The following is a 26,742-nucleotide window of genomic DNA, read 5'->3' on the forward strand; positions in this document are numbered from 1 at the left end:
CGATCGGATACACACACGCCTACCTCGCTTGAGTCTTCAGAGACCCGGGAATGCCATTTGGCCTTTGGTTCTTAGCATCACGATACTGCGCTGTCTGCACACGTGTGGTGGGAGTGGAGGAGGGCAGGGGTGGGGCAGGGGCATTTCCCGAAGGGTTTTGCAGGTCATGGTTGTGACTCTGGGAGCCTTGGGACTTTGTGGACTGGAGGAGTGACGCGATCGGACTGCTGTTTTGACAGCTCTCCCAGGGCCGTGTGAGAACAGACGGTGGAGGAGAGGCTGCTGTAACAATCCAGGTGAGAGATGGCCTCGGACCAGGAGGTGAGAAACGGTCAAAGCCGGAGGCGCCTGAATTTAGGGCTCCTGGGGTGTGCCGAGGGGTCCCCGTGCAGTGTGAGAGGGTGTGATGTGACGTGACTGAGCAAGCTTCGCTCTCCTTCAGGCTGGAGGCCCGGCTGCCCACGGGGGGCCCTCCCGGCCCGCGCTCTCCACAGTTACTCTCTTTGCTGGCGGCTGCCTGAACTAGATGGGGCTGTTTCTAAGAGCTTTCCTCGTGCCATCGGTGAGCTCACGAGAAGTCCCCACATCCCCAGCGGAAGGACAGCATTTCAGCAGGACTGACCCTTCAGAACCAGGGAAAGGCTGACGAGCCCAATTTCTGGGGGGCAGCATTAAAGGGGGTGACGGGCGCAAGCCTGTGGCCATCTCCAGAGGGAACGGGCTGCTGTCCCTCGGAGCTGCCGATCGGGGACCGCCGACCCGTCCTCTGAAGGGCTGAACAGCCACGTGGGCCTGCAAGCGAAGGGGGCGGCACGGGAGGAGGCGACGGAGACAAGCACTTCCGGGCGGGACAGAGTCACGGGTAGGACAGTGAGAATTACAGTAGTATACAGTGAAGAGATACATAAAAAGGGTGACTTCTGATGTAAGGTCAGGCCCGCAAAAGTTTCAGGAGGCTGAAACAGATGGAGTAAACCACCTCTATTACTGAGAGAAACAGAGCTTGGTTTTCGGTTAAGCTAGGGAGCGTGGCAAAGCCTGGTACCGAGTATTTAGGTACCGCCTAATATTCTCAGCATGGCTTGTTGACAGTTACAATTACTATAAACATCTACCTGGAATATTTTCATAGGGGAGTTGACGTAACCATGAACGGTTACAGCACATTTTTGATAAAATATTATATTAACATTTTCAGATGTAATTTTGAAAATCAGCTTAAGAATATGAAAACTAAGTCATCCCTGTTATCATTTAGATTCAGTGAAACTGCCATATACACACTTCAGAGCAGTTGGTGCATTTTTCCCATGTAAGATGACTGAATTCTTGGTAAGAAACAAAGGGTTGATTGAAAGAAACAACACACTTCAAACAGCAGGGGGCGCCATGCACCAAGGCCGCAGGTGGCGCTCCAGTTGTGGACTCCCGCCCATCCCATCTATATCTGCAGAATGGTAATTCTTTCCTTACCTGATCTGAAGAATATTTAGAAAGTTCCAACCTTAGCTTATGTTTAGCCTTTACTTTTTTTGACTGCTAGTAGTCAAATTGGAACTTGCTAGAGGCTGCGTGTGTTGGGGCTGGTATGCAGAGTGATTATTTAATGGGTAGAGAGTTTCCGTTTGGCAAGTTGAAGAGTTCTGGGGATGGATGGTGAGGACGGGAGCACGACAATATAAATGTGCTGAACTGCACACTTACACACGGTTCAGGTGCTAAGTTATATGTGAGGGGTATTTTACCACAATTTTAAAAAATAAAAAAAAATTGGAACCTGCTTATAACAACACAATATGCACGTGCATTTGCTAATTGCTTTAAGAACTGCACGTGTGCACTGTTGGTGGGAATGTAAATTGGTGCAGCCACTACGGAGAACAGTATGGAGATTCCTCAAAACACTAAAAATAGAGTTGCCATATGATCCAGCAATCCCATTCCTGAGCATATACCCAGACAAAACTATAATTTGAAAAGATACATGCACCCCAATGTTCATAACAGCAGTATTTGCAATAGCCAAGACATGGAAACAACCTAAATGTCCATTGACAGATGAATGGATAAAGAAGATGTGGCACATATAGACAATGGAATATTACTCAGCCATAAAAAAGAATGAAGTAATGCCATTTGCAGTAACATGGATGGACCTAGAGATGATCAGACTAAGTGAAGTAAGTCAGAAAGAGAAATACAAATACCATATGATATCACTTATATGTGGAATCTAAAGTATGACACAAATGAACATATCTATGAAACAGAATCAGACTCACAGACGTAGAGAACAGGCTTGTGGTTGCCAAGGCAGGGTGGTGGGGAGGAGGGATGGATTGGGAGTTTGGGATTAGCAGATGCAAATGATTAACATCATTTATAGAATGGATAAGCAACAACGTCCTACTGTGTAGCACAGGGAACTATATTCAATATCCTGTGATAAACCATAATGGAAAAGAATATAAAAAAGAATGTATATATAGGTATAACTGAATCACTTTGCTATAGAGTAGAAATTAACACAACATTATAAATCAACTATACTTCAATAAAATAACTTAAAAAAAGGAATGCACCTGTGGATTTGTACTGTCATTCTATTACGATGGTAGAGATTTGGGGACCAGTCTCAATTGTTTTAATATCCCCTGAACAAACCAATCGAACCATCAAATCTACAACATGTGATGACTTAAAAAGCAAATGCTGGATGACTGAAGCTTTGGGGAGAAGTGTGAAGGGGGGCAGAGGCTCAGTGGGAAGGAACTAACTCTTATCAATTACTTACTATATGCCAAGAGCTTTCCATAGGTTATGTCATTTAACCCTATCCCAGTCCCAGCATCGTGGCTTTGTTTTTGGCTCCTCTATTGAGGACATCAGGGCCCAGAGGGGCTGTATGACTTTCCCCAGGTCACCCCATTTGTAAAGGGTAGGGCCAGGATTTCAAGCCGGGCCTTGGGGACTCAGAAGCCTTGCTTCCCCCATGTCTCTGGGATGTCTAAAGGCGCCCAACTGGCCCAGTGGTACACAGTACACAGACACTGTGAGGGGCGCCAAATGAGAAAGTCTTAAATTCAGCATCTTTGGTCCTTTTCGTCCTTCCCCCATGCACAAGAGGTCCTTTTCTTCTCCCGGATAATGTGAACAATGAGAAGGCAGTCTCGGGGCACGGGAGTAGGGCAGCCCAGCAGAAACAAAGCCTCAAACAGGCCGTCGTTGTTGGAGACACAGGGCCAGCGTGGTACCACGATCAGAAAAAGTCCGGTAGTGTCCACCACCCTGATGGCTGAGGGACAGCTCGTGGGTCAGTTTAGCCACAGGAAGTGAGACTGGGTCACCCTCATGAACTGAACTTTTAACTCTGAGCACAGGCTGAGGTCCTATGGGATGGTGGGTTTTGCTATTTCTCAGCTCAGATTCTGCTGCTTTCCAGCGCACAGCTGAAGGACTCAGGGCTGAATGCTGTACTGAGATGCAGCTCGGACTGGTGGGACGCAACTAAGAAAAAGGGATTCTTGATGTGCTTGTTGGGTGCTGACATATGTTGCACGCTGACATATGCTATCCCATGAAGCAGCAACAGAGGAGAATTAGTGTGCCGACCAGAGCACTCGAGATTGTCCATTATATACGGAAATGGAAGTAGGGGAGCTCACCCTGAACTGCAAGATGCAAAACTGATCCTTAAATGATGAAAGAGTCCTCTAACTGGGGGGAAACTGAGGCTGTGACAGGCAGGACTGGACGAGACTCCAGGCCTGTGACCTGCACGCAGGTCGTTTTCTGGTGTTTTCTACTGGCAGTGCCTTAGCCAAGCTGCCCAGACCTCGCGGGGAGCAGGTGGCCAGAGCTGACCTGGCAGGATTAGGGCGCTATAAATACTGCCACTGTCAGTGACCTCGCTGCCTTTCAGAGGTGGTGGCCACTCTGCGGGGAGGGGCAGAGTGGAGTTCCTCTGTTTGTATCTGTGGGATTTGTGCCTCCCGAGGACATACCTAGTGTGAACAGGAGAAGAAGTATTTTAAGATTAGCTGAACCTCCCCGAAAGGGATTATTTCAGTGTGTCACAAAGAAGCTGACGGTACAGAGTTTTTCGACTGCTTCTTTCTCTGATGGAAAGCCTTTTTGCTTTCTTTCCCTCTGGGAGGGTCCCTGTGAGGCCCTGAAGTTCTGAAGCTTTAGGACTAAAATGTTTTAAATAGGAAACATCATCACCTTAAATTTTACAGTGGCCTCCACCCCTTGGATGGCACGTATTTTCGCGCTGGCTTTGGCAAGATGGAACAGGCACCCGGGGGTGTTGCAATTCCGTGCCTGGTTTCTGGAGAGCACATACTCACCCCCTCCCTCTCCAGCAACCTGCAAGCTAGCCCCCCAGACGAGTATTAGCTCAGGAAGCTGGGGACCAAGACGAAGAACAGCCTCATTGGACGGAACTATGACCATCAAGGAGGAGACGGCCACTCACGTGGGAGAGAGTGACCACGTTCTTGTTAAGTTCACAATGACCAGGGAAATTTAAAAAAATGAAATACAGAAAAGAGATTTCAAAATTTGTGGGAAAGAGGCAAGTAAGATCTGATAGCACCAGAGATTCTGAAAGGAGCTGGAAACCTCTCAAAAGAGAAAATTTCTCCCCCAACCCCTGCGACAAGCCGAAAAGAGAACAGAAGGCAAGTGAAGACGTCGGGTGGTCCCCAGGCTGCTCTCGGGGGGGGAAGGGAACATGCCAGCTGGGGAAGGGGGTACCGGCCATCTCCCTGCCTTCATTTGCCGTCTCACAGGCTCTCTCTTCCCCAGTTCCCGGGAGGTAAGCCTAGATAAAGTCTAAGAACTACCACCTTCAAGGGCTCACAATCTCGTGGATGAATAAGGACAGGAAGGAAAAGCCCAGATACGCTGAACGGGAGCAAGTGCTGAGATCCGGAGAAAGGGCTTTACAAAACTATACCTGAGGTAAGAAGAGGGAGAGGAAAGAACCCTTAGGGGCCAAGGGTACATTCCAAGCCCCTCCTTTGAGTCTGCCTTTTCCACGAAGGAGGGTCATCTTAAAATAAATGAGCAAACATGGTTAAAAGGAATCTGAAGACCGGAACTGATAAGAGGGAATGAAGCATTTTGCCTGTGCAAGTCCCAGATCACTAACATCATCTGAAGTGAAAACACTCATTGGCGTGGCTGAGAAAGCAACGAATTGGGGAGATACCAGGAGCCTCGAGGTTGGCAAATCCCCTGAAGATGGATTCGAGAAGGGGCCAGCCCCCGACTATCATGAGAATATGGCCAGCTGGGTCTTACTGTTGGCTAACAGTGCCATGTGGCTAAACAAAGAAGCCCATGTAGGCTTAGGCTGCATTAATGAAAACTATAAAGTCAAAACTGGACAATTCTAGTCCATTAGCCGAGGTCAGACCTGATTTGGCATTTGTGCTCCGTGTTCTCAGAGGACACTGGCAAACTGCAACAGTTTCAAGGAGCACAAGCAAAACACTGCAGGGCCTGGAAGCCAAGCCTGTTAAAAAGGTCTGGGGCTTCCCGGGTGGCGCAGTGGTTGAGAATCTGCCTGCCAATGCAGGGGACACGGGTTCGAGCCCTGCTCTGGGAAGATCCCACATGCCGCGGAGCAACTAGGCCCGTGAGCCACAATTACTGAGCCTGCGCGTCTGGAGCCTGTGCTCCGCAACAAGAGAGGCCGCAATAGTGAAAGGCCCGTGCACCGCGATGAAGAGTGGTCCCCACTAGCCGCAACTGGAGAAAGCCCCTGCACAGAAACGAAGACCCAACACAGCCAGGAATAAATAAATAAATAAATAAATAAATTAAAAAAAAAGGTCTGGAAATGGGCTTTGGCTGTTTGAAGGGCTGCCACGTGGAAGAGGGATTAGATGGACACTGAGGGCAGAGGTGAGGACGCCGCCTCACCAGCCCTTCGTCTGCGGACACTGCAGTCCGTCTTCACAGCCTCCTTCCCGCCTCTCAGGCAGTCGGATCTTAGTTACTTCTATAGTTTTGATTCTACAGTGACCTACTGATTCCTGCAGCAATCAGTCTGTTATTACGACAATGGGCTTCATACATGAATTCACTCAATTCACTCATTACCGGGCACATGTCCTGTGCTGGCCACTGTGCTGGATGCCGGGCATTTACAGCGGCGAACACGGCAGAGTGACGCCAGTGCTCACGGAGACCCGGTGACTCCAGAGCACTGAGTCATGATGGGGACACCGGGGGCCTCAGGGGGTGGGACCAAGTCACATACGCTGAACAAGGAGGCAGGCAGAGGGTTTCAGGCCAAAGGGACAACGTGAGCAGAGGCCTGGGCTGAGAGAACACACAATGGCGCCTCAGCTCCAAGTGCTCTGCGTGCCTGGGACGGGGAGCAGGGCATGGAGATGCGCCTCGCACTGCTTGTTTAGGGCTTGGGTTTATGTGGCACAGAGAGCCCCTGGAAGGTCTGTACACCAGCCGCTCCGTGAGGACTGGTCTGGAGGGGAAGTGTGTAGAAGAGCCCCACTGGGGGCTGTGGTCCCAGCTGAGCGGGAGCTGTAGAAGCAGAAATAGGGATGCGGTGTGGGGAATGGAGGAGAGGGAGGCCCGAGGGGTGTTTAGGAGGAGCCTAAGACCCGGCTCTGTACCCGGGGAAGAGAGCCGAGCTGAGGATGAGCCCAGGCTTCTGCCTCTGGCAACGCCCAGCAGGCAGGAGTCCTTGCTAGTCACTGAAATAGGGAACAGAGAGGAGAAAAAGCTCAGGGCCACGAGCAGGCCATGAGTCCGCTTTGGGACAGGCAGAGTTGTCAGTGCCCGTGGGAAATCAGTGCATCTCTGGGCGGGAGGCAGTTAGATGTTTGGGCCCAAAGCTCAGGAGGGAGATGGGAGTCAAAGACGCTGATCTGGGAATCAGCCAGGCACGGCACCTGGAGCCACGACCTGCAGAGAGAGGGCTTAGGAGGGCGATGGACAGAGGGGGGTGCTCGCTCAGAGTGAGGAAAGGGACGTCCCACCAAGGAGCCTGTGCGGCAACACTCAGAAAGGAAGAGGGAGAAGCGGCCAAGGAGGGGGCCGCAGGAGCCACGGGAAATGAGCAGGGATGCACGCAACGGCAGCATCAAACTCGGCAGGTGAGCACCGGACGGCGCCCGAGGGAGCTGGGGCGTGAGCCCGCAGGGACCGGAGCAAGCTCTCTAAGGAGACAACACGGAGCGGTGACGAGAGCGCAGCCCACAGGAACGATCTAGGAAGGAAGTGGGGCCCTTCGCCCCTGAAGAGGGAGGCGGGGGGCGCTGCGGTGGGAACCGCAGATGGCACAGGTGGGGAGCACAGATGGTGGCCAACAGCGGCGGGAAGGGTGGGCTTGAGGTGCTTTTGCGTAATTCTCTCAAGGAGCTTGGATGCCAAGGGGAGGAGAAACGTAGGGGGGCTGCTGGATAAGGACATGATTTTTATGCTTTCTTTAAATTTTTTTTTTATGAAGTCGGGAGACTTGAGCATATTGAAACGTAGAAAGGGAGGAGAGATTTGGGAGAAGTTGGCAGTGGGGACAGGGAGACGCTGAGCAGAAAGGATGGCTGAAGTCGTGCAGGTGCATGCATGGGGGTACCACTCAGACGGGGGCGGGGGGCTGGGGGGGACGTCCCTGCCTCCACGCTGCGAGCACACAGAGGCCGCTGGCCTGCGGGACATCCTGCTTACTGTACATGTGACCCCTCAGTCCAAAATAGCATCTCCCTCCTCTTTCCTTCTACTTCATTTTTTTCTCCCAAGCAGCTGTGTTTCCCTGTAGAAGGCTGCATTATGGCCACCCAGAGAGATATTCCCTTCCTAATCCCCAGAACGAGTATTCATTCCTTTATATGGTCGACAGAGGTGATTAAATTAAGGATCTTGAGATAAGATTGCTTGGGAATGTCTGGGTGGGCCCTAAATACCGTCACGAATGTCCTTGTTATAGAAAAGGGAGGCACACAGAGGACAAGGCGATGTGAAGACAGAGATTGGCGTGATTCGGCCAAGGAATGCCGGCCGCCACCAGGAGCTGGAAGAGGCAAGGAATGGATTCTTTTCTAAGGCCACTGGAGAGAGTATGCCCCGCTAGCACCTTGATTTCAGCCCAGTGAACTGAATTTCGACTTCTGGCCTCCAGAACTAGGAGAGAATAAATTTCTGATATTTTAAGCTGTCAGGTTTGTGGTCATTTGTTACAGGAGCCACAGGAAACTAACGCACCGTCCAACACCATAGTGTATGTTAATTGCCTATCTTCTCCATGAGATTATGAACCCCCCCCTAAGAAAAGAGACTTTGTGTGTTAGTTCCACCATGGTAGCCCTGGGACCTGGTATGGAGCAGGGGCTCAAGCATTTGTTGAATGACTGCATGAACAAATACGCACGTGCTCCTTCTCTGGGGAGCTGTGCTGTAAATAGAGAAACCCTAGGCATCACCCATCCCACTGAAAGTGTTCCATCGCCCACGCTCTAGACAAGTTTGGCAACGCATCCAAATGTGCTTAAAAATCTTTCCTCACTGGCATTTCTAATATTTGGTTGGTGTGTACTGATGTATCAGACGTCTAAGCCAGAGGACTAAATATATCAATTTCTCTCTTTCAGCGCTCACTGAAGCTTGTGGGTAACTGACATTTCTGAATTAACAAGACAACCAAAGGCAGGAACGAACACTGTGAGCACCGGGGATTGGAGGCTATAAACAGGAAGGGGTGATGGGACATCCAAAGAACTTTCCCAAGTTCTCAGGGAGAAAAACGCACAATATGTGTCCCATGTGTGGGTGAGGTCTGTCTAGAGAAGGTATGTATAAATCTATCAAGAAGCTGAATTTATTTTAAACACCAAAAGAAAAGAAATCCCACAGAAATTTGGAAGGGTATTATAGATATCACTAGAAAAATTCATAAAATTTTTCACTGGCATCGAATATACCAGTAGCCATTTATTTACAGATACAGCCATCCTCCTTACATGGAATCCCACGTGTCTGGGGACCAAGGAGGAGAGAGCTGGCATTCTTTGCTTCCAGCGTGCCAGGCGCTATATGCTAAGCTATTACCCCTTTGCAAAGTCTTATAAGGTGGGTATTCTTCTCATGCCCACATGGCAGCTGGGGAAGCCCAGGCTTATAGTTTTCTGAGACCACCCAGCTGGTGAGTGGTAGGGTCAGGGTTTGAACACAGGCCGTGGGGCCTCCGGGCCCACATCCATGAACACGGTGTTATGTGGCCCTGAATTCAAGCCTAAGCTACTCTCCCTCCTTTGGCTCTCTGACCCTCCCCAACCCACCCCTTTTAAATCAAAATCCGCAAAGAGGGCAGTCAAGTGTCACTGAGAGCTCAGGGCCCTTGGCACCATGCCCAGCCCTGCATCTGAATCCATCTCCGGTTCACAGGGCCGGCTCTCAAAACCTTCTTGCTTTTGTTTGTTTGGGTAAGGGCCGATTCATTCCTCGAGCCACACTGGTTAAGAGCCATCTCTGAGGGAGGATTAAAGGCAGGCCTTTGAAAACTGTCTGGTATCTGATTAATGATGAGGAGCTTTCCCAGGCACTATTATTTGTCACACGTGCTTTTTCTCAGTGTCACATGGTGGTTCTTTGAGGCTGGCCCTGGGCTCAGAAGGTTCAAAAAGACTCCGGAAATAATCTCATGGCACAACTCAATCGTGTTTCCTTCACTGCCTGAACAAGTGGGCACTCCCACCCAGAGCTGGAAATGCAGTAAAACACTTTAAGATAAAATAAAGAACATTTTCAGTAGAGGCCATGTATCAGTTAGCTAAGACTGACTTTACTTCCCCGTTCACTCTCTTAGTCTGCCTGCAGGTGCAGAAGACACCTAAGTGCTGGGAGAAGTAAAGCAGGTATTAAATTCTCCACTTGCTGTTTTCTGTAAGACATCTCTGTTCTTGTATTTCTGGCTTCTCCAGGCGAGAATCTGAACGTAAGGTTTGCTTAGAAATACTGTTCATGCAGGTCAGCACTATCCCCAGATTTATGTGCTTAATTATGTCTTTGCTGATGGGGCTTTTAGGGGGTGAGGGTAGAGCGTGGTTGGTATCACAGCATCCAATATAAGTACCAGTGTTGTTTGGTTTATGTTACCTTAATGTTTTGGGGGAAATACCTCTGTGTAACCAGAATAATCCTTGATTGTTTTCTCTTGTTTCTGGGTCCAATGTTCTCTGGCTTCACTAAACACAAAATGATCACTTAGCGCACCTAACGGCGTTTTATGTCCTCACGTGCCGATTTCACTACGTCTATTCAGCGTTTCCTGAGATAATTTACAAAAAAAGTTTTCAGATATTTTACATGGGCTTTGCTGACTCCTTACATGTCTTATCAGCATAAATCAACAGGATATCCAAGTTCACCAGGAAGTTGCTTATGTTCAGAGCCCAAAGCACCTGGGAGCGAGAGCAGATGCTGAAATCAGAAAACCGAGCGGCCACGAATATCACGGCCTCGTTTTGTCCACACGTCTCATCGTGATTATTGTTGGGAGGGTCTGGACCACACATCTGACCATTACATACTGTTATCTACCCACCGGATAAGAAGAAAAATGCTCCCCTACTGCTTCTGTCTTTAAGCTGAGATGAATAAAAGTGGTTTTTAAAAAAGCCGCAGGGAGTCATAAAATACAGTTCCTTGAAGTCTATGAATTGATCCCCACTGGGTTATCTTGAATATTGTGTGGAATGATTCCTGACTGCCTTCTCCCTCTGATAAATCTGCTTTTGCACCAGAAAAGCCTCGGAGTGGAGCCTGTGAACCAGATCCTTGATGTGAGGCTGGGGTCCGGCAGGCGGCACGGGGAACGTGTAGGATCCACGGGCCAATCAAGACTCTTCTGCGGGAGCTGGGGGAGAACACAGGTGTCTTCTCCCTGGTTCCCAAACCCCTTCAGGTGGCGGCTCTGCACCTGTTCTTTATAGAACACAGGTGCGTACTGACAGGTGAAGCTGAAACTAAGTAATTTTTATGGTTTTGTGCCAAATCAGATACTACCGTTTATGCAGGAAGCAGCAGAAGGGATCAAGGTTTTGAGACAAATTTGGGGGTATAAATACAACTGGATAAAATACTAGCAACTTAATTTGTTCCTTGAAAATTGCGAACATGTTTCGGCTTTTCAGTGCTAGTGATGGTGGTTCTGCAGGGCCGGGGTGAGATGCATTGGATTGTTCAACTAATGGAAAGCAGAATAAAACCAAAAAGCAAAACAACCTAAATAGAACACTGGTACTTCTACTGGATGCTATGACGCCAACAACCACCCCCCCTCAAAAAGAAGCCCTGTCAGCAAGGACAGAGTTAAGCACATAAATGTGGGGACAGTGCTGACCTGCACGAACAGTATTTCTAAGCAAATCCTACACTCAGATTCTCACCTGCAGAAGCTGGAAACACAAGAATACAAGTGTGTTATGGAAACAGTAAGTGGAGAATTTAAAAAGAAAGCAAATCAGTTGATTAGTTAGTTCTGGTCAATCGATCCATGTGGCCCTAAATGACAAGAGGACTCCGTTCTCCCAGAAACACCAGTGTATGAGTTTGCTGGGGCTGCTGTAACGAAGTACCGCAAACCAGGCAGCCTAACAATTTACTGTCTCATAGTCCTGGAGTGACACCAAAATCAAGGTGTGGGCAGGGCCACGCTCCCTCTGAAGGCGCCAGGGAAGAATCTGCTCCAGGCCTCCCGGTTTCCGGCAGCGTCACTCCAGTCTCCACGTACTGCCCCCCAACCCCCCGTGTGCATGTCTGTGTCCACACCCCACCTCCTCTAAGAGCACCAGTCAGACTGGATGAGGGGTCCACCTGACTCACCCACCAGGACCTCATCAGAACCCTATTTCCAAATAAGGCCTCATTCTGAGGCACTGGGGCTAGAATGTCAATATAGGAATTTGGGGTGGACATAATTCACCCCATAATCATCAGAATAGAAGATTCGGGGTCGAGTGCAGAGTCGCACTTTCCCTTTTTACCACGCATTGACGTCAAAAGGCAAGGCTCAGGGTGGATCCAGAGTAAAAACCTATTTTAACTCTTTTTTTAAAAGAAATAGATCCTTAAGTAGTAAGGCCAGCCACTGGCCTCAGATACCCTTGCATTGCATCCTATTGTGTGAGGCACTGTGGTTGGATGGCAAGTCTCCCTTCTCTCTCTGCCCTAAGTGATGGCAACACACACACACACACACACACAGAGACACACACACACACCAACGCCACTGCTGCCGCCATCACCACGCAGCCTCCATTTGCTGAAGCTGAGGTAGGCCAGTGGGAAACAGCCTGGAGACCCTGGCACAGTGCCATGACCTCAGCGTATTTCGAATCTGGGGTCATGAAGCCCACCCTGGAGCAGCCTGTTAAGAATCACTCTTCATGAGTCCCTCACATCAGGAAACTTCCACAAGCCTCTTAGATGGCCTCATCCACCAGAGGGCAGACGGCAGAAGCAAGAAGAACTACAATCCTGCAGCCTGTGGAACAAAAACCACATTCACAGAAAGATGGACAAGATGAAAAGGCAGAGGGCTATGTACCAGAGGAAGGAACAAGATAAAACCCCAGAAAAACAACTAAATGAAGTGGAGATAGGCAACCTTCCAGAAAAAGAATTCAGAATAATGATAGTGAAGATGATCCAGGACCTCGGAAAAAGAATGGAGGCAGAGATCGAGAAGATGCAAGAAATGTTTAACAAAGACCTAGAAGAATTAAAGAACAAACAAACAGAGATGAACAGTACAATAACTGAAATGAAAACTACACTAGAAGGAATCAATAGCAGAATAACTGAGGCAGAAGAACTGATAAGTGACCTGGAAGACAGAGTGGTGGAATTCACTGCTGCAGAATAGAATAAAGAAAAAAGAATGAAAAGAAATGAAGACAGCCTAAGAGACCTCTGCGACAACAACATTAAACGCAACAACATTTGCATTATAGGGGTCCCAGAAGCAGAAGAGAGAGAGAGAAAGGACCCGAGAAAATATTTGAAGAGATTATAGTCGAAAACTTCCCTAACGTGGGAAAGGAAATAGCCACCCAAGTTCAGGAAGCCCAGCGAGTCCCATACAGGATAAACCCAAGGAGAAACACGCCGAGACACATAGTAATCAAATTGGCAAAAATTAAAGACAACGAAAAATTATTGAAAGCAGCAAGGGAAAAATGACAAATAACATACAAGGGAACTCCCATAAGGTTAACAGCTGATTTCTCAGCAGAAACTCTACAAGCCAGAAGGGAGTGGCATGATATACTTAAAGTGATGAAAGGGAAAAACCTACAACCAAAATTACTCTACCTGGCAAGGATCTCATTTAGATTTGATGGAGAAATCAAAAGCTTTACAGACAAGCAAAAGCTAAGAGAATTCAGCACCACCAAACCAGCTCTACAACAAATGCTAAAGGAACTTCTCTAAGTGAGAAACACAAGAGAAGTAAAGGACCTACAAAAACATACCCAAAACAATTAAGCAAATGGTCATAGGAACATACATATGGATAATTACCTTAAACGTGAATGGATTAAATACTCCAACCAAAAGACACAGGCTTGCTGAATGGATACAAAATCAAGACCCATATATATGCTGTCTACAAGAGACCCACTTCAGACCTAGGGACACATGCAGACTGAAAGTGAGGGGATGGAAAAAGATATTCCATGCAAATGGAAATCAAAAGAAAGCTGGAGTATCTATACTCATATCAGATAAAATAGACTTTAAAATAAAGAATGTTACAAGAGACAAGGAAGGACACTACAAAATGATCAAGGGATCAATCTAAGAAGAATATAACAATTATAAATATATATGCACCCAACATAGGAGCACCTCAATACATAAGGCAACTGCTAACAGCTATAAAAGAGAAAATAGACAGTGACACAATAATAGTGGGGGACTTTAACACCTCACTTACACCAATGGACAGATCATCCAAAATGAAAATTAATAAGGAAACACAAGCTTTAAATGACACAATAGACCAGATAGATTTAATTGATATTTATAGGACATTCCATCCAAAAACAGCAGATTACACTTTCTTCTCAAGTGCGCATGGAACATTCTCCAGGAGAGATCACATCCTGGGTCACAAATCAAGCCTCAGTAAATTTAAGAAAATTGAAATCATATCAAGCATCTTTTCTGACCACAACGCTATGAGATTAGAAATGAATTACAGGGAAAAAAACGTAAAAAACACAAACACATGGAGGCTAAATAATACATTACTAAATATCCAAGAGATCACTAAAGAAATCAAAGAGGAAATCAAAAAATACCTAGAGACAAATGACAATGAAAACACGATGATCCAAAACCTATGGGAGGCAGCAAAAGCAGTTCTAAGAGGGAAGTTTATAGCAATACAATCCTACCTCAAGAAACAAGAAAAATCTCAAATAAACAATCTAACGTTACACCTAAGGAACTAGAGAAAGAAGAACAAACAAAATCCAAAGTTAGCAGAAGGAAAGAAATCATAAAGATCAGAGCAGAAATAAATGAAATAGAAACAAAGAAAACAATAGCAAAGATCAATAAAACTAAAAGCTGGTTCTTTGAGGAGATAAACAAAATTGACAAACCATTAGCCAGACTCATCAAGAAAAAGAGGGAGAGGACTCAAATCATTACAATTAGAAATGAAAAAGGAGAAGTTACAACAGACACTGCAGAAATACAAAGCATCCTAAGAGACTACTACAAGCAACTCTATGCTAATAAAATGGACAACCTGGAAGAAATGGACAAATTCTTAGAAAGGTATAATCTTCCAAGAATGAACCAGGAAGAAATAGAAAATACGAACAGACCAATCACAAGTAGTGAAATTGAAACTGTGATTAAAAATCTTCCAGCAAACACAAGTCCAGGACCAGATAGTTTCACAGGTGAATTCTATCAAACATTTAGAGAAGAGCTAACACCCATCCTTCTCAAACTCTCCCAAAAAATTGCAGAGGAAGGAACACTCCCAAAATCATTCTATGAGGCTACCATCACCCTGATACCAAAACCAGACAAAGATACTACAATAAAAGGAAATTACAGACCAATATCACTGATGAATATAGATGCAAAAATCCTCCACAAAATACTAGCAAACAGAATCCAACAACACATTAAAAGGATCATACACCATGATCAAGTGGGATTTATCCCAGGGATGCAAGGACTCTTCAATATATGCAAATCAGTCAATGTGATACACCATATTAACAAATTGAAGGAGAAAAACCCGTATGATCATCTCAATAGATGCAGAAAAAGCTGTGGACAAAATTCAACACCCATTTATGATAAAAACTCTCCAAGAAAGTGGGCATAGAGGGAACCTACCTCAACATAATAAAGGCCATATACAACAAACCCATAGCAAACATCATTCTCAATGGTGAAAAACTGAAAGCATTTCCTCTAAGATAAGGAACACGACAAGGATGTCCACTCTCACCGTTATTATTCAACATAGTTTTGGAAGTTCTAGCCTTGGCAATCAGAGAAGAAAAAGAAATAAAAGGAATCCAAATTGGAAAATAAGAAGTAAAACTGTCACTGTTTGCAGATGACATGATAATATAAATAGAGAATCCTAAAGATGCCACCAGAAAACTACTAGAGCTAATCAATGAATTTGGTAAAGTTGCAGGATACAAAATTAATGCCCAGAAATCTCTTGCATTCCTGTACACTAATGATGAAAAATCTGAAAGAGAAATTAAGGAAACACTCCCATTTACCACTGCAAGAAAAAGAATAAAATACCTAGGAATAAACCTACCTAGGGAGACAAAAGACCTGTATGCAGAAAACTGTAAGACACTGATGAAAGAAATTAAAGATGATACCAACAGATGGAGAGATATACCATGTTCTGGGATTGGAAGTATCAATATTGTGAAAATGACTATACTACCCAAAGCAATCTACAGATTCAATGCAATCCCTATCAAATTACCAATGGTGTTTTTTACAGAACTAGAACAAAAAATCTTAAAATTTGTATGGAGACACAAAAGACCCCGAATAGCCAAAGCAGTCTTGAGGGAAAAAAAACGGAGCTGGAGGAATCAGCCTCTCTGACTTCAGACTATACTACAAAGCTACAGTAATCATGACAATATGGTACTGGCACAAAAACAGAAATATAGATCAATGGAACAGGAAAGAAAGCACAGAGATAAACCCACGCACCTATGGTCAACTAATCGATGACAAAGGAGGCAAGGATATACAATGGAGAAAAGACAGTCTCTTCAATAAGTGGTGCTGGGAAAACTGGACAGCTACATGTAAAAGAATCAAATTAGAACACTCCCTACCACCATACACAAAAATAAACTCAAAATGGATTAGAGACCTAAATGTAAGACTGGGCACTATAAAACTCTTAGAGGAAAACATAGGAAGAATACTCTTTGACATAAATCACAGCAAGATCATGTTTCATCCACCTCCTAGAGTAATGGAAATAAAAACAAAAATAAACAAATGGGACCTAATGAAACTTCAAAGCTTTTGCACAGCAAAGGAAACCATAAACAAGACGAAAAGACAACCCTCAGAATGGGAGAAAATATTTGCAAGCGAATCAGGAAAGGATTTATGTCCAAAAATATAAACAGCTCATGCAGCTCAATATTAAAAAAAAAAAAACCCAATCCAAAAATGGGCAGAAGACCTAAACAGACATTTCTCCAAAGAAGACATACAGATGGCCAAGAAGCACATGAAAAGATGCTCAACATCACTAATTATTAGAGAAATGCAAATCAAAACTACAATGAGGTATCACCTCACACCAGTTAGAATGGGCATCATCAGAAAATCTACAAACAACAAATGCTGGAGAGGATGTGGAGAAAAGGGAACCCTCTTGCACTGTTGGTGGGAATGTAAATTGATACAGCCACTATGGAGAACAGTATGGAGGTTCCTTAAAGAACTAAAAATAGAACTACCATATGACCCAGCAATCCCACTACTGGGCATATACCCAGAGAAAACCATAATTCAAAAAGACACATGCACCCCAATGTTCACTGCAGCACTATTTACAATAGCCAGGACATGGAAGCAACCTAAATGCCCATCATCAGATGAATGGATAGAGAAGATGTGGTACATATATACAGTGGAATATTACTCAGCCATAAAAAGGAACGAAATTGGGTCATTTGTAGAGACGTGGATGCATCTAGAGACTGTCATACAGAGTGAAGTAAGAAAGAGAAGAACAAATATCGTATATTAACGCATATATGTGGAACCTAGAAAATGGTACAGATGAACCGGTTTGCAGGGCAGACATTGAGATACAGAAGTAGAGAAAAAACGTATGGACACCAAGGGGGGGAAAGCGGCTGGGGGTGTGGGTGGTGGTGTGATGAATTGGGAGATTGGGATTGACATGTATACAGTGATGTGTATAAAATGGATGACTAATAAGAAAATAAATAAATAAATAAACATTAAAAAAAAAAAGAATCCCTCTTCACACCTGCCATCCTGAAACAGTCCAGTTCACCCAAAATCAACCTGTGAAATAGCCTATTTGGCCAACCAACAATTTGTCACAGTTACTGCTTTCTTAAAAACCTGCCTCTTTTAAAGTTTTCTGAAGTTTACAGCAATATGTCTTGGAAGGATTGGCAGGGCCCTGTGGGGCTGTGAAGGCTCTAGGGGTTTCTGGGGCCTTCCCTTCTCCCCACTGTCTACTGTACCCACCTCTGTCATTCTGCTCCATTTCCTCTGACTCTCCACCTCCCCTTTCTTTTCCCGACCCCTGGTCTCTCTCCGCTTCTCCTTCTGACCTGCTCTCTCCATCTCTCTGACATTGTCTCTCCCCTCTCCTGCCCCTCCGGGTTCAGCATCCGGGGGCGCTCGGTGTGACCGTGTAGGCTGTTCGCTGCACAAAGCTGCCCTGCGGGCTCTGCCTACCAGCGTCCATCTGGATGGACTCCCATTTCCATTTTGTAAAAAGGGGGTTGGGGAGGCCTCAGCAGCAGCCCAGCCTGTGCTTTGCAAGGATTCTTCCCCACCTCCCTGGCCCCAGAGGGGCCCCCTCTTTTGGCAACAGCTCCCCCAAACTAGAGCAGCGGGGAGCTTAAGAAAACACCGAATGTTTAAAAAATGCCATTGTGAAGTCAAAATGGAAACTGGTTAACGAAAATCATCTAAAGCTGTTAAAACTTCCCCATTTAATATGATTTGCTACGAACTTTAGAAAAAAAAAACAAACCCACACGTTTGGGGTAAGTTGGCAAGTCTGGTAAATGTCGCAAGCCCATCCATTGGCTTCAGCAAACTGGCCTAACATCCCGGAATATGGAGGTCTGTTACCTTTTGAGGATGTTCCTCTGCACCAAAAAGGCTGTTGAAAAGACATATCCTACCTCGGTTCGCGGTTACTATCTTACCCCCAAATCTGGAATCCAGGAGGGAATCACGGTAAGTCCCAAGGGGTTTTCAAGTGGCCATGTTTCTGTAAGTTTAGCATCACCAGTTCTTCTCCCCAAGAGGAAGGAACGATGGTCCTCTTTCCTTATCACAAGCTCGTCGCCACCACCCTCTGTCTGTGATCGCCACGACTGTCCACTAGAGAAACGCAGCCTTTCAGGACACACTAATTATCATGGGGCTTTACAGTCAGTCACATAAGCAATGGAGACCAGGGCTCTACCAGAAGGTTCAGGGCAAAACTGGTTGTTTGCTTCTGACCCCAGCACCGCTACAGCCTTATTCTTTGTGGCCCTGCCTTCTCCTGTGCAGCTCTGATGGCTGGTCTGCGATGCTTTCTCCTCTGTGTGGCCACGACACCACAAGCTCCCGCCAAGCAGCATACCATCTGAAGCTGTTCTTCCAAATCGATGTAAACTGTACATATTTTTGAACTGTGTGTTCCTTCGCCCCTAACAGAGGCGTGTCAGTCTGCAGTCACCTTGCTAACCCTGGTTTGCATCGTGCCCGCTCCTCTGTTGCTATTGAGGGGACTAATTTTTATCTGATGGTTCTACCATTTTGAAGCTAATCTTCTGGATCAACTAAAGCTCCCCCTGTCCTCATTCGCATCAGATGGTCTAAAGAAGTCAATCAGCACTTCACTAAGCATTCCTAAAGGCAGCTCTGAAGGCAGGAAAGCAAGATGCTACTTGAGAAATACTTCTATTTTCCTGCTCTACTCTCTTCCTAAATCCACTTCCTCTTCCAATTGGGCAGAAGGCATTTGCTGCTTTTCTTGAAGCCCAGTGGATCAGACAGACTCCTGGATAAGAAAATGAGGGAAGAACCAACTTTTAGAGTTGGATAGATGCTCTAAATTTAAATTGAAAATCTATACTAGGGATTAAACACATACATGCACTGTAGCATTCTGAAATATTAGTCTCTTACTAACTGTCAAAAGTATCTTTCACAGGCAAAGGAGGATGTTGAACCCAAAATGTCAGGGCCTGAAGAGTGAACCCATTCTGACTGCAAGATTGAGTTTCTGCTGTAGACAGTACACCTTTTCGTTTGAAAAGCAGTTAGCACCACTGGGTCATTAAGTGTCTGCAGGATCTGTGGGGTCAGCTCTTCTCAAAGTCCCAGGGAGAAGAGCTATTTATGCCCAAAGGATCAGAGCTCAGGAAAGTGCTCTAATCCTAGGCGGTGCATAGAAAGCTGCGGAACCATCAGAAGGCTCGTACTTTGTGCACAACGTCATCCACTGGAATATACATGATGTGCTGATCTTAAGTGCTCTGCTACGTTCATTTCCTGACACTACGAAGTTTCAAAGTTAAAAACGGGAAAATAGACTTGAGAGTAAAGGGCATCTTCAAAGCTTTAAAGATAGGATAACCTGAGTATAAATAAGGAGATTGCTGCTCATGGGGGTGGGTGCCATCGGTGCCTTTCTGATCCTTATCTCACAGGTAAGTAGTCACTGATTCATGTATTTGTGTTCTGCTTATTGTGTCCCTTCTGTGTCAGGCAGGATGCTAAGCCCTGGGGATAAGAGGTGACTAAGCCACAGACCCTGCCTAGGCAAGTTCAGAGCCTACAAGGAATAACAGATGTGAAGAATGAATAGATAAATACTGTAAAAAGGTGTACGCTTTATAGCGACAGTGAAACGTTGAATTTAGGGGGGAGAAAGCTCTAACATTTTTTTCTGTGTATCTTTTAATGGCAATTCCTCTAGGCAAGATGTTGGACCAATTGATTGAATCGTTATAAGGATAATGTATGTGAGACACACCATAAGCTGCAAGCTCAGATACTACTGTTTTTAGTGTTGAAGAAACCACCGCTTCAAGAATGCCAGCAAGTGCCTCAGTCCAGAGCCTCAGGGCCAGATATCTGTTCCTGCCTGTTGGAAACAGCACAGTACAGAGGAAAGGGCCCCAGAGAATAAGCTTGGAAGTCTGGCTTCTAGCTGGTGTTGTTACAGGCAGAACTCGGAGATACTGCAGGTTTGGGTCCAGAGCACTGTAGTAAAGTGAATATCACGATAAAGCAAGGAAAAAAATTTAAGTTATATTATTTACAGGTATACCTTGGAGATATTTCAGGTTCAGTTTCAGGCTACCACCATAAAGCGCAGGTTGCAACAAAGCGAGTCACATGAATTTTTTGGTTTCCCAGTGCATATAAAAGTTATCTTTACACCATACTGTAGTCTCTTAAGTGTGCAATATAGTGTTATGTCTAGAGAACAAATGTACATACCTTAATTTAAAAATACTTCATTGCTATAAGATGCTAGCCATCATCTGACAACTCAGGGTTGCCACAAACCTTCAACTGGTAAAAAAAAATGCATTATTTGCGAAGTGCAATAAAGTGAGGTCTGCCAGTATTGGGTACTGGGGCAAGTCACTTATCCTCTTATCCTCTCTGGGTCATTTCCTTTACTAAAAAATTACAGGATTTGATCAGTTCATCTCCAAGTTCCTTTCCAACACAGGATTCTGAGTCTCTGTTTCTACGGTGACAAATCTACCCTGAGATATCTCCAGTTACAGATGGTAGGATTAGACTAATTGAATTTATTAAATAAATAAAACCTCTACAAGGGAGATCAAAGCATTTTTCTAGATCTTACTTGGTTATCATTTCAAAATACACTTGTTGCTCTTGTTTGAGAAGTACAGATTATTGCCCCTGAACTGAAGGAGGGAAGGAATATCCTTAAACCCAATCTGGTAAAGTTCTCCACTGGACTCAAGCACAGCTGCGGGAGGAGGGTTAAATGGGGAGAGAGGAGACCCGGCCGGACTCTGGATAGCAGAGAAAGCAACGACCAAAAGCTCCCAGCTCTCGGCGACGGATGAGGTCGCAGTCACAGAGCCTGGCATCCGCACCAGCTCAGCTCTCAACTCCCAGTCACTTCACACAGTCTCCAAAAGCTGAGGTCTGTTCCTGGGATAGAAGTCTTCTCTGTTTTTCCCCCAAATACTCTTTTAAACGGTTTCAAGGTTGTGCAGTGTTTCACTAATATTTTAGGGAACTGTGGAAAAACTTGCACACCACAGGGAGAAATAATGCAACCAGGAGAGCAGGGTTGCCGGGGGCAACCTGTCCTGACTCAGGCAGGCATGCTATCAGAGATGCCCCCCACCCCGGGGACGTGGCCTGGAATAGGCTTCTGACACCCGCCCCTCTTGCAGTTTCCCAGTTTCAGGAGGGAAGGACTGGGGGGAAGGGCTGGGCTGGAGTGACGGGACAGCTGAGAATGCAAGGTCATGACTCAGTGTCTGAGGTGTTAGGTGATGGGCTATATATCTTGTGTTGCCCTTGATACAATCTATTCAGGTGTTGGATCAACGGATCAAATATTAAGCTGTGGGTTTTGAAAAAAAAAATCCATAAAAGGCTTAAAATGTGTGTCGGGCTTGATTTTAAAGGACCACTATTAGGGCTCATCTAGCTAAGTGGTTCTTGTGATAATGGCCAGAGGGTCAATGGTCAGTGTGTTCCTGTCATCAGCATGTCCCCAGACCTCTTATTGCCTTACGTCCTCCTTATCAGTCATTTATGATGGAACTGCACACACCCAGGCATTTCTGCTACATTCTGACATTGTATATAAAAACGGAGAACTGCTACAGGACTTAATAAGGACACATGTAGTCACAACAACAAACAAGGAACTGAGTTCAAAAGACCCCTATTTCTTTTTATCCTCTTCTCATCTCCATCTTTAGAACCCAAAAGGCACAGTCTACGATGTGAAGTTGATTATAAATGTTATTTTCTTACGATTGTTGATAAATGTCATAAACAACCTTAAATTATACACCATGTGCTTTGGATTATAGAGCATGTAGGAATCTTTTCCATGTTTTTTTGAACGTTATGTCTCCTACATTTGAATTACCCAGGGGAGTTGATAAAGGAAGGATGTGTGCTGTTTATTTAAGGCTGTGCAGAGTCACTGACAGGCCCTGCCAACAGGGAGGCGTTATCCACACTTGTTCACACTTGTATCCCTGAAGATGGCACAGGGCTTGGGATCCAGTAGGTGCTTGACAAGCAAGTGTTGAATGATAAATAGGGAGGATACATCAGCGTAAATGTATGAGGAAAGGCACTTTTACCAGCGAAACAAACAACACCAATTAAATTTGGAAAAGGGACAGAGATGGTTATATAGTTGACTCTGGGTATTTAAAAATGGGCTGGAAATTATTAGTAAGAGTATTAAAAATTAAAGGCAAAGCCTGCCTTTCTTCAGCATGTAAGAAGCCCTTAGAAACGCCAGAAGTTGATCCTCTATTCTTAGACTCAATGCCCTCGTTGGACAACGATCACTCATATTTTGGAATGAAAATGTCTCAAAGAGCTTGTTATCTAATCTAGCACAACATCGTATTACGGAATACAAGACCTCTCCCTTTAAAATGGCAATGACCCCCCTTTCCAAAAACAAACACAGGAGGGGGGCGGGGATGGGTCTCTCCTTACCGTCAGCGACAAGGCCATGCAGACGAACGTGAACTTCTTGATGTGTGCTGCAGTGACTGTGTTGCTTGTACTCACCAGCTTATTGCTGGGGTTATTCTAGGGGGGCAAGAAAAGGCTCCAGGTTATCCTTGGCTGACCACACGTGCATCTTACAGAGCATCTCGTTTCTGTTTTATTTGATGTGTCTAAAGTGTAGATGTCAAGCGACAGCTTGGAAGACAGCTGTCACTCTGAGTGTCTCTCAGACAGCTGTCATGTTTCTGGACGTGAATGCTAGCCAGGGGGAGCTCCGGACTGAACGCCTGGCAGTGTCTCCTGAATGAGTCGCCTCTCCTGGGCGCTGGGTGCCCACCAAGCTAGTCCAGGGCCCCAGCCCATCCTGCAGTTCCCGACCACCCTGGAGCTCTGAAGGCAGGCGTGGCATCTGGGCCCGTATTTGAGGGCACATGTCAAGGCCCTGTGAGGTGCGCGTTTGCTCTCCGAGATAAAGGACTGCGTGTCTCACCCATCTCTTTATTTTATTTTTTAAAGATTTTTTTTTTGATGTGGTCCATTTTTTTAAAGTCGTTATTGAATTTGTTACAGTATTGTTTCTTTTTTTTAATGTTTTGGTTTTTTGGCAGCGAGGCATGTGGGATCTTAGCTCCCCGACCAGGGATTGAACCCGCACCCCCTGCACTGGAAGGCAAAGTCTTAACCACTGGACGGCCAGGGAAGTCCCTCACCCATCTCTTTAGCTCCTGCAACTTAGCACCATCTTTCTTGAGTGGAGAAGATGCTCAAACAGGCTTTGTTAAATTGAAATGTAAGCAAATGATGCAGATGGCCCAGAGGTCTTCTGACATGTGCCCGAGGGCTTGCTGGGGCCATCCCAGGGTCACTGCTAGGCGTGCCCATCACCCAATCAAAACGAGTGTCCGGCCCTCAGCCTTGAAAGGCAGCAGAGGAAAAACAATGCCAGCCTCCTTACGGATCCCATTAGTCCCAGAGCTGACTCACAAGAACAAACTAGTAAGAACCTCCTGTATAAAAAAATAAATAAAATAAAATTCAAAAATTCAAAAAACAAAAAGAACAAACGGCGAGCCCCTGGCTCCCACATCCAGCCCAATGAAAGACACACAAGCAGAGGTGTTATAGGTCCCACTTGCAAAAGAGCTTTTGATGTTTGCTTCCCTTCAGAGGCTGAGGCAATCTCTCGAATCCCTTCCCCTTTATGCCACCTCTGGAGGGGTTGACATTTTCTTAACTCCGGTCTCTAAAGCACATCCGCTTTTCTGAAAAACAGACTGTGCACAGTGCAAATCACAGCAGGTAGGACATCTCTCCGTCTCCTCTCCCCCAAGGATCTGCGAGGGTGGTGCCCTGGTGGCCTGGGCGAGAAGGAGGCCACACCGGGAAGAATTAGGAACCTCCAAATGCACACGCCACCCATGGTGACAGCCATGGGCCCCAGCTCCTTCAGGTGCACTTTTATTTTTAAAATAGCAAATATTTCTGCAAGTATGGTTGGAATAAACTAGCACATATCATTAGATTAGCATCTGTGTCTCACCTTGTTTGCCCCATCTGCTGTTTCGCAGAAACATAGTCTTTTGCATATAGTAACTGAACATTAGAGAGAATTTGGACGAGTGGAAAACTCTCCCAGCTCACTGTTTAGCCAGAAACAGCAGAAGTTATGCGAGAAACTTTAAATCTCTTATTCTGGAACGCACAAGGAGGCTAAGGATTTCAACTGTCAGTGCAGCAGATTCTGGAAGTCCACACAGAGGTGTCTTAAGATTCGGGTGAATAGACGGCATTCATGGGAATGGCTTGGAGTAGCGCAGTGGAATGCATGGCAACAATGGGGGAGGTTTCAAAAGGGTTCTGAGTAACTCCAGCATCTGGCTAGAGGTACGCTCCTTAAAATAATTTTTTTGTAGCGCCTAACCTCTGTGATGGTGAATAAAACAATGTTTTTCTTGGACGCTCTTAGTGAAACTGTACAGCGCTGTATTGTTAAGTTTTATTATTTCAAGGTAGCCAAAAACAATTTCACATGAGATGCTCACAGCCAGGAGGTTCTAACACTTTAGAAACTGCTATTGAGTTTTATTATATAATCTTATATTCCAAGAGCTAGACATTTAGCAAGATGCCTTATATCCATTTTGGTTTCTGAGGACTTACTTCTATACACATGTTCCTTGACATGAAAACACTGATTTCTATCAATGGAGTGGATTAAACCCACTCAAACACAGCTCTCTCCTGCAAGTGACTCAGGCCTTCTGAAATCCACTCTCAAAGGCCTAGGAAGCAGGAATCAAAAGAATTTTTTCGGAAATGCTCTGCATCCTAATGTTGTGAGTGAATGTTGGCAATCGGTGGAGGGTCCAGCTTATAGTTTACTGGGGAATTTCCACACCCAGTAAAGAGTTCTGGGCAATAGCCTACCCTCTCTCACGTTAGGCTTCGTGGGGGCCATCCCTGAAGCACTTGGAGGTGAGTTGCTATTCGTGGGTGATTGATTATAGGTGTGGGAATAGAGGCAGGTAATCTGCTGGGGACCCTGGTGAAGAGGCTTCCTCTCCTCACCTCCCAGGGCTCTTTTTGGGATCAGATGAAATGATATCAGCAATGGCTCTGAGCTAGTTCTACAGAAATTCAAGGCCAAACAGTTGCTATTAAGAGTACAAGTGGCAGGTTCTGTGCTTCTTTCCTATTTTTTATTTTAAAACATTGTACACTATCTTGCTGGGGGTCTGTTTTTCTACTTATTTGTTTCAGGATACAAGTCTACAGGTTCAAATAATTAAGCTTTAATGAAATAGGCATTTCTCAAATGATCAGTCCTAACCTGGCCTCAGGTTAGGTCTGAAGGCTTATGCACCTTCCTGGGCTGTGTCAGCAGCTGTGGAAGGACACAGTGGCCATCACCAGAGGCTTCCACCTGGAATAACCGCGCTGCATCCCAACCAGCCTGGACCCATGGCTGCTGCATGGACAACTTCGGCGTGCATGTCCCCCAGCACCCCGCAAGACAGCCTTAAGCTTATGAACTTAAGCACACAACTTCCTGTACCTTCACATCTGCTATAAAGTCAGGGAAGTATCGGTTTAACTAAAAAACAACAAAAGAGAAATGAAATCCAATATATTAACATTTTTTGAGAGTATAATTTCCCTTTTGCAAATAATTCCTCGACAGGAATAACCTTGAAGTGAGTATCAGTTTGCAGAGGCATCACGGGAGCGGCATCAAGGCAAGCATTTACATCAAGTAAATTCGCCTCTGTTATTTTCTGAGTTACCTCCGCCAGCCCCAAAGCCTCATTAACCTTGCAGAGGGAGGTGAGATTAGAAACATCACGGCGTCCGTCAACGGCGATCCCTGTCTATCAAACGCTAATTCTAAAGAGTGTGTTTCAGAAACCACGCCGCACGGGGTTCTCACCTTGTCAAAAGCAGGGTAGACAGCACGGATTTCCGTCAACCAGCCATATGGCATGTGACCCACGGGGTATGTGGCTGTCAAAATTGCCACGGCCTGCAAGAGGAAGAGCCGGCAGTTAGCAGGGCGTCCGCACAGCCTGTGTCCAGCCGCTGCCTGCGGTCTGCCACGTGGCAGAGCAAGCCGTCTGGGGTGTGGTCCCCACCGACAGGTCACTCCACCCTGGGTGACAGCGGGGCCACCCTGTGGGTGGCCCTGGAGCAGGAGGCAGGGGCAGGCACCCCCCCTGCATACCG

The 26,742-nt window shown here is 45.9% G+C and overlaps 2 protein-coding genes across 7 annotated transcripts in view; one reads left to right on the plus strand and one right to left on the minus strand.

Moving 5' to 3' along the window:
- OTULIN (OTU deubiquitinase with linear linkage specificity) overlaps nucleotides 1–10,649 on the plus strand; it is a 70,230-nt gene extending 59,581 nt beyond the window's left edge. The window contains exons 8-10 of one of the 5 annotated variants that reach the window (XR_005019499.1): nucleotides 8,622–8,819; nucleotides 9,836–9,884; nucleotides 10,370–10,649. The gene's annotated coding sequence lies outside the window, so the exon portion shown is untranslated. Of the gene's footprint in view, nucleotides 1–8,621 lie in introns of all 5 variants that reach the window. The other 4 variants (XR_005019497.1, XR_005019496.1, XR_005019498.1 and 1 more) reach the window with 4 other exon arrangements.
- The window catches only part of ANKH (ANKH inorganic pyrophosphate transport regulator), a 152,046-nt gene that overhangs the window by 24,357 nt on the left and 100,947 nt on the right, over nucleotides 1–26,742 (minus strand). For both annotated transcript variants that reach the window (XM_036849288.1, XM_036849287.1), the window contains exons 7-8: nucleotides 26,450–26,542; nucleotides 23,008–23,103 (exon numbers count right to left, since the gene is read on the minus strand). In XM_036849288.1, coding sequence (XP_036705183.1) covers nucleotides 23,008–23,103; nucleotides 26,450–26,542 — 189 coding nt within the window. The remainder of the gene's footprint in view (nucleotides 1–23,007; nucleotides 23,104–26,449; nucleotides 26,543–26,742) is intronic.

Source organism: Balaenoptera musculus, chromosome 3 (genome assembly GCF_009873245.2).
Source record: "Balaenoptera musculus isolate JJ_BM4_2016_0621 chromosome 3, mBalMus1.pri.v3, whole genome shotgun sequence".
NCBI classification, from domain to species: domain Eukaryota; kingdom Metazoa; phylum Chordata; class Mammalia; order Artiodactyla; family Balaenopteridae; genus Balaenoptera; species Balaenoptera musculus.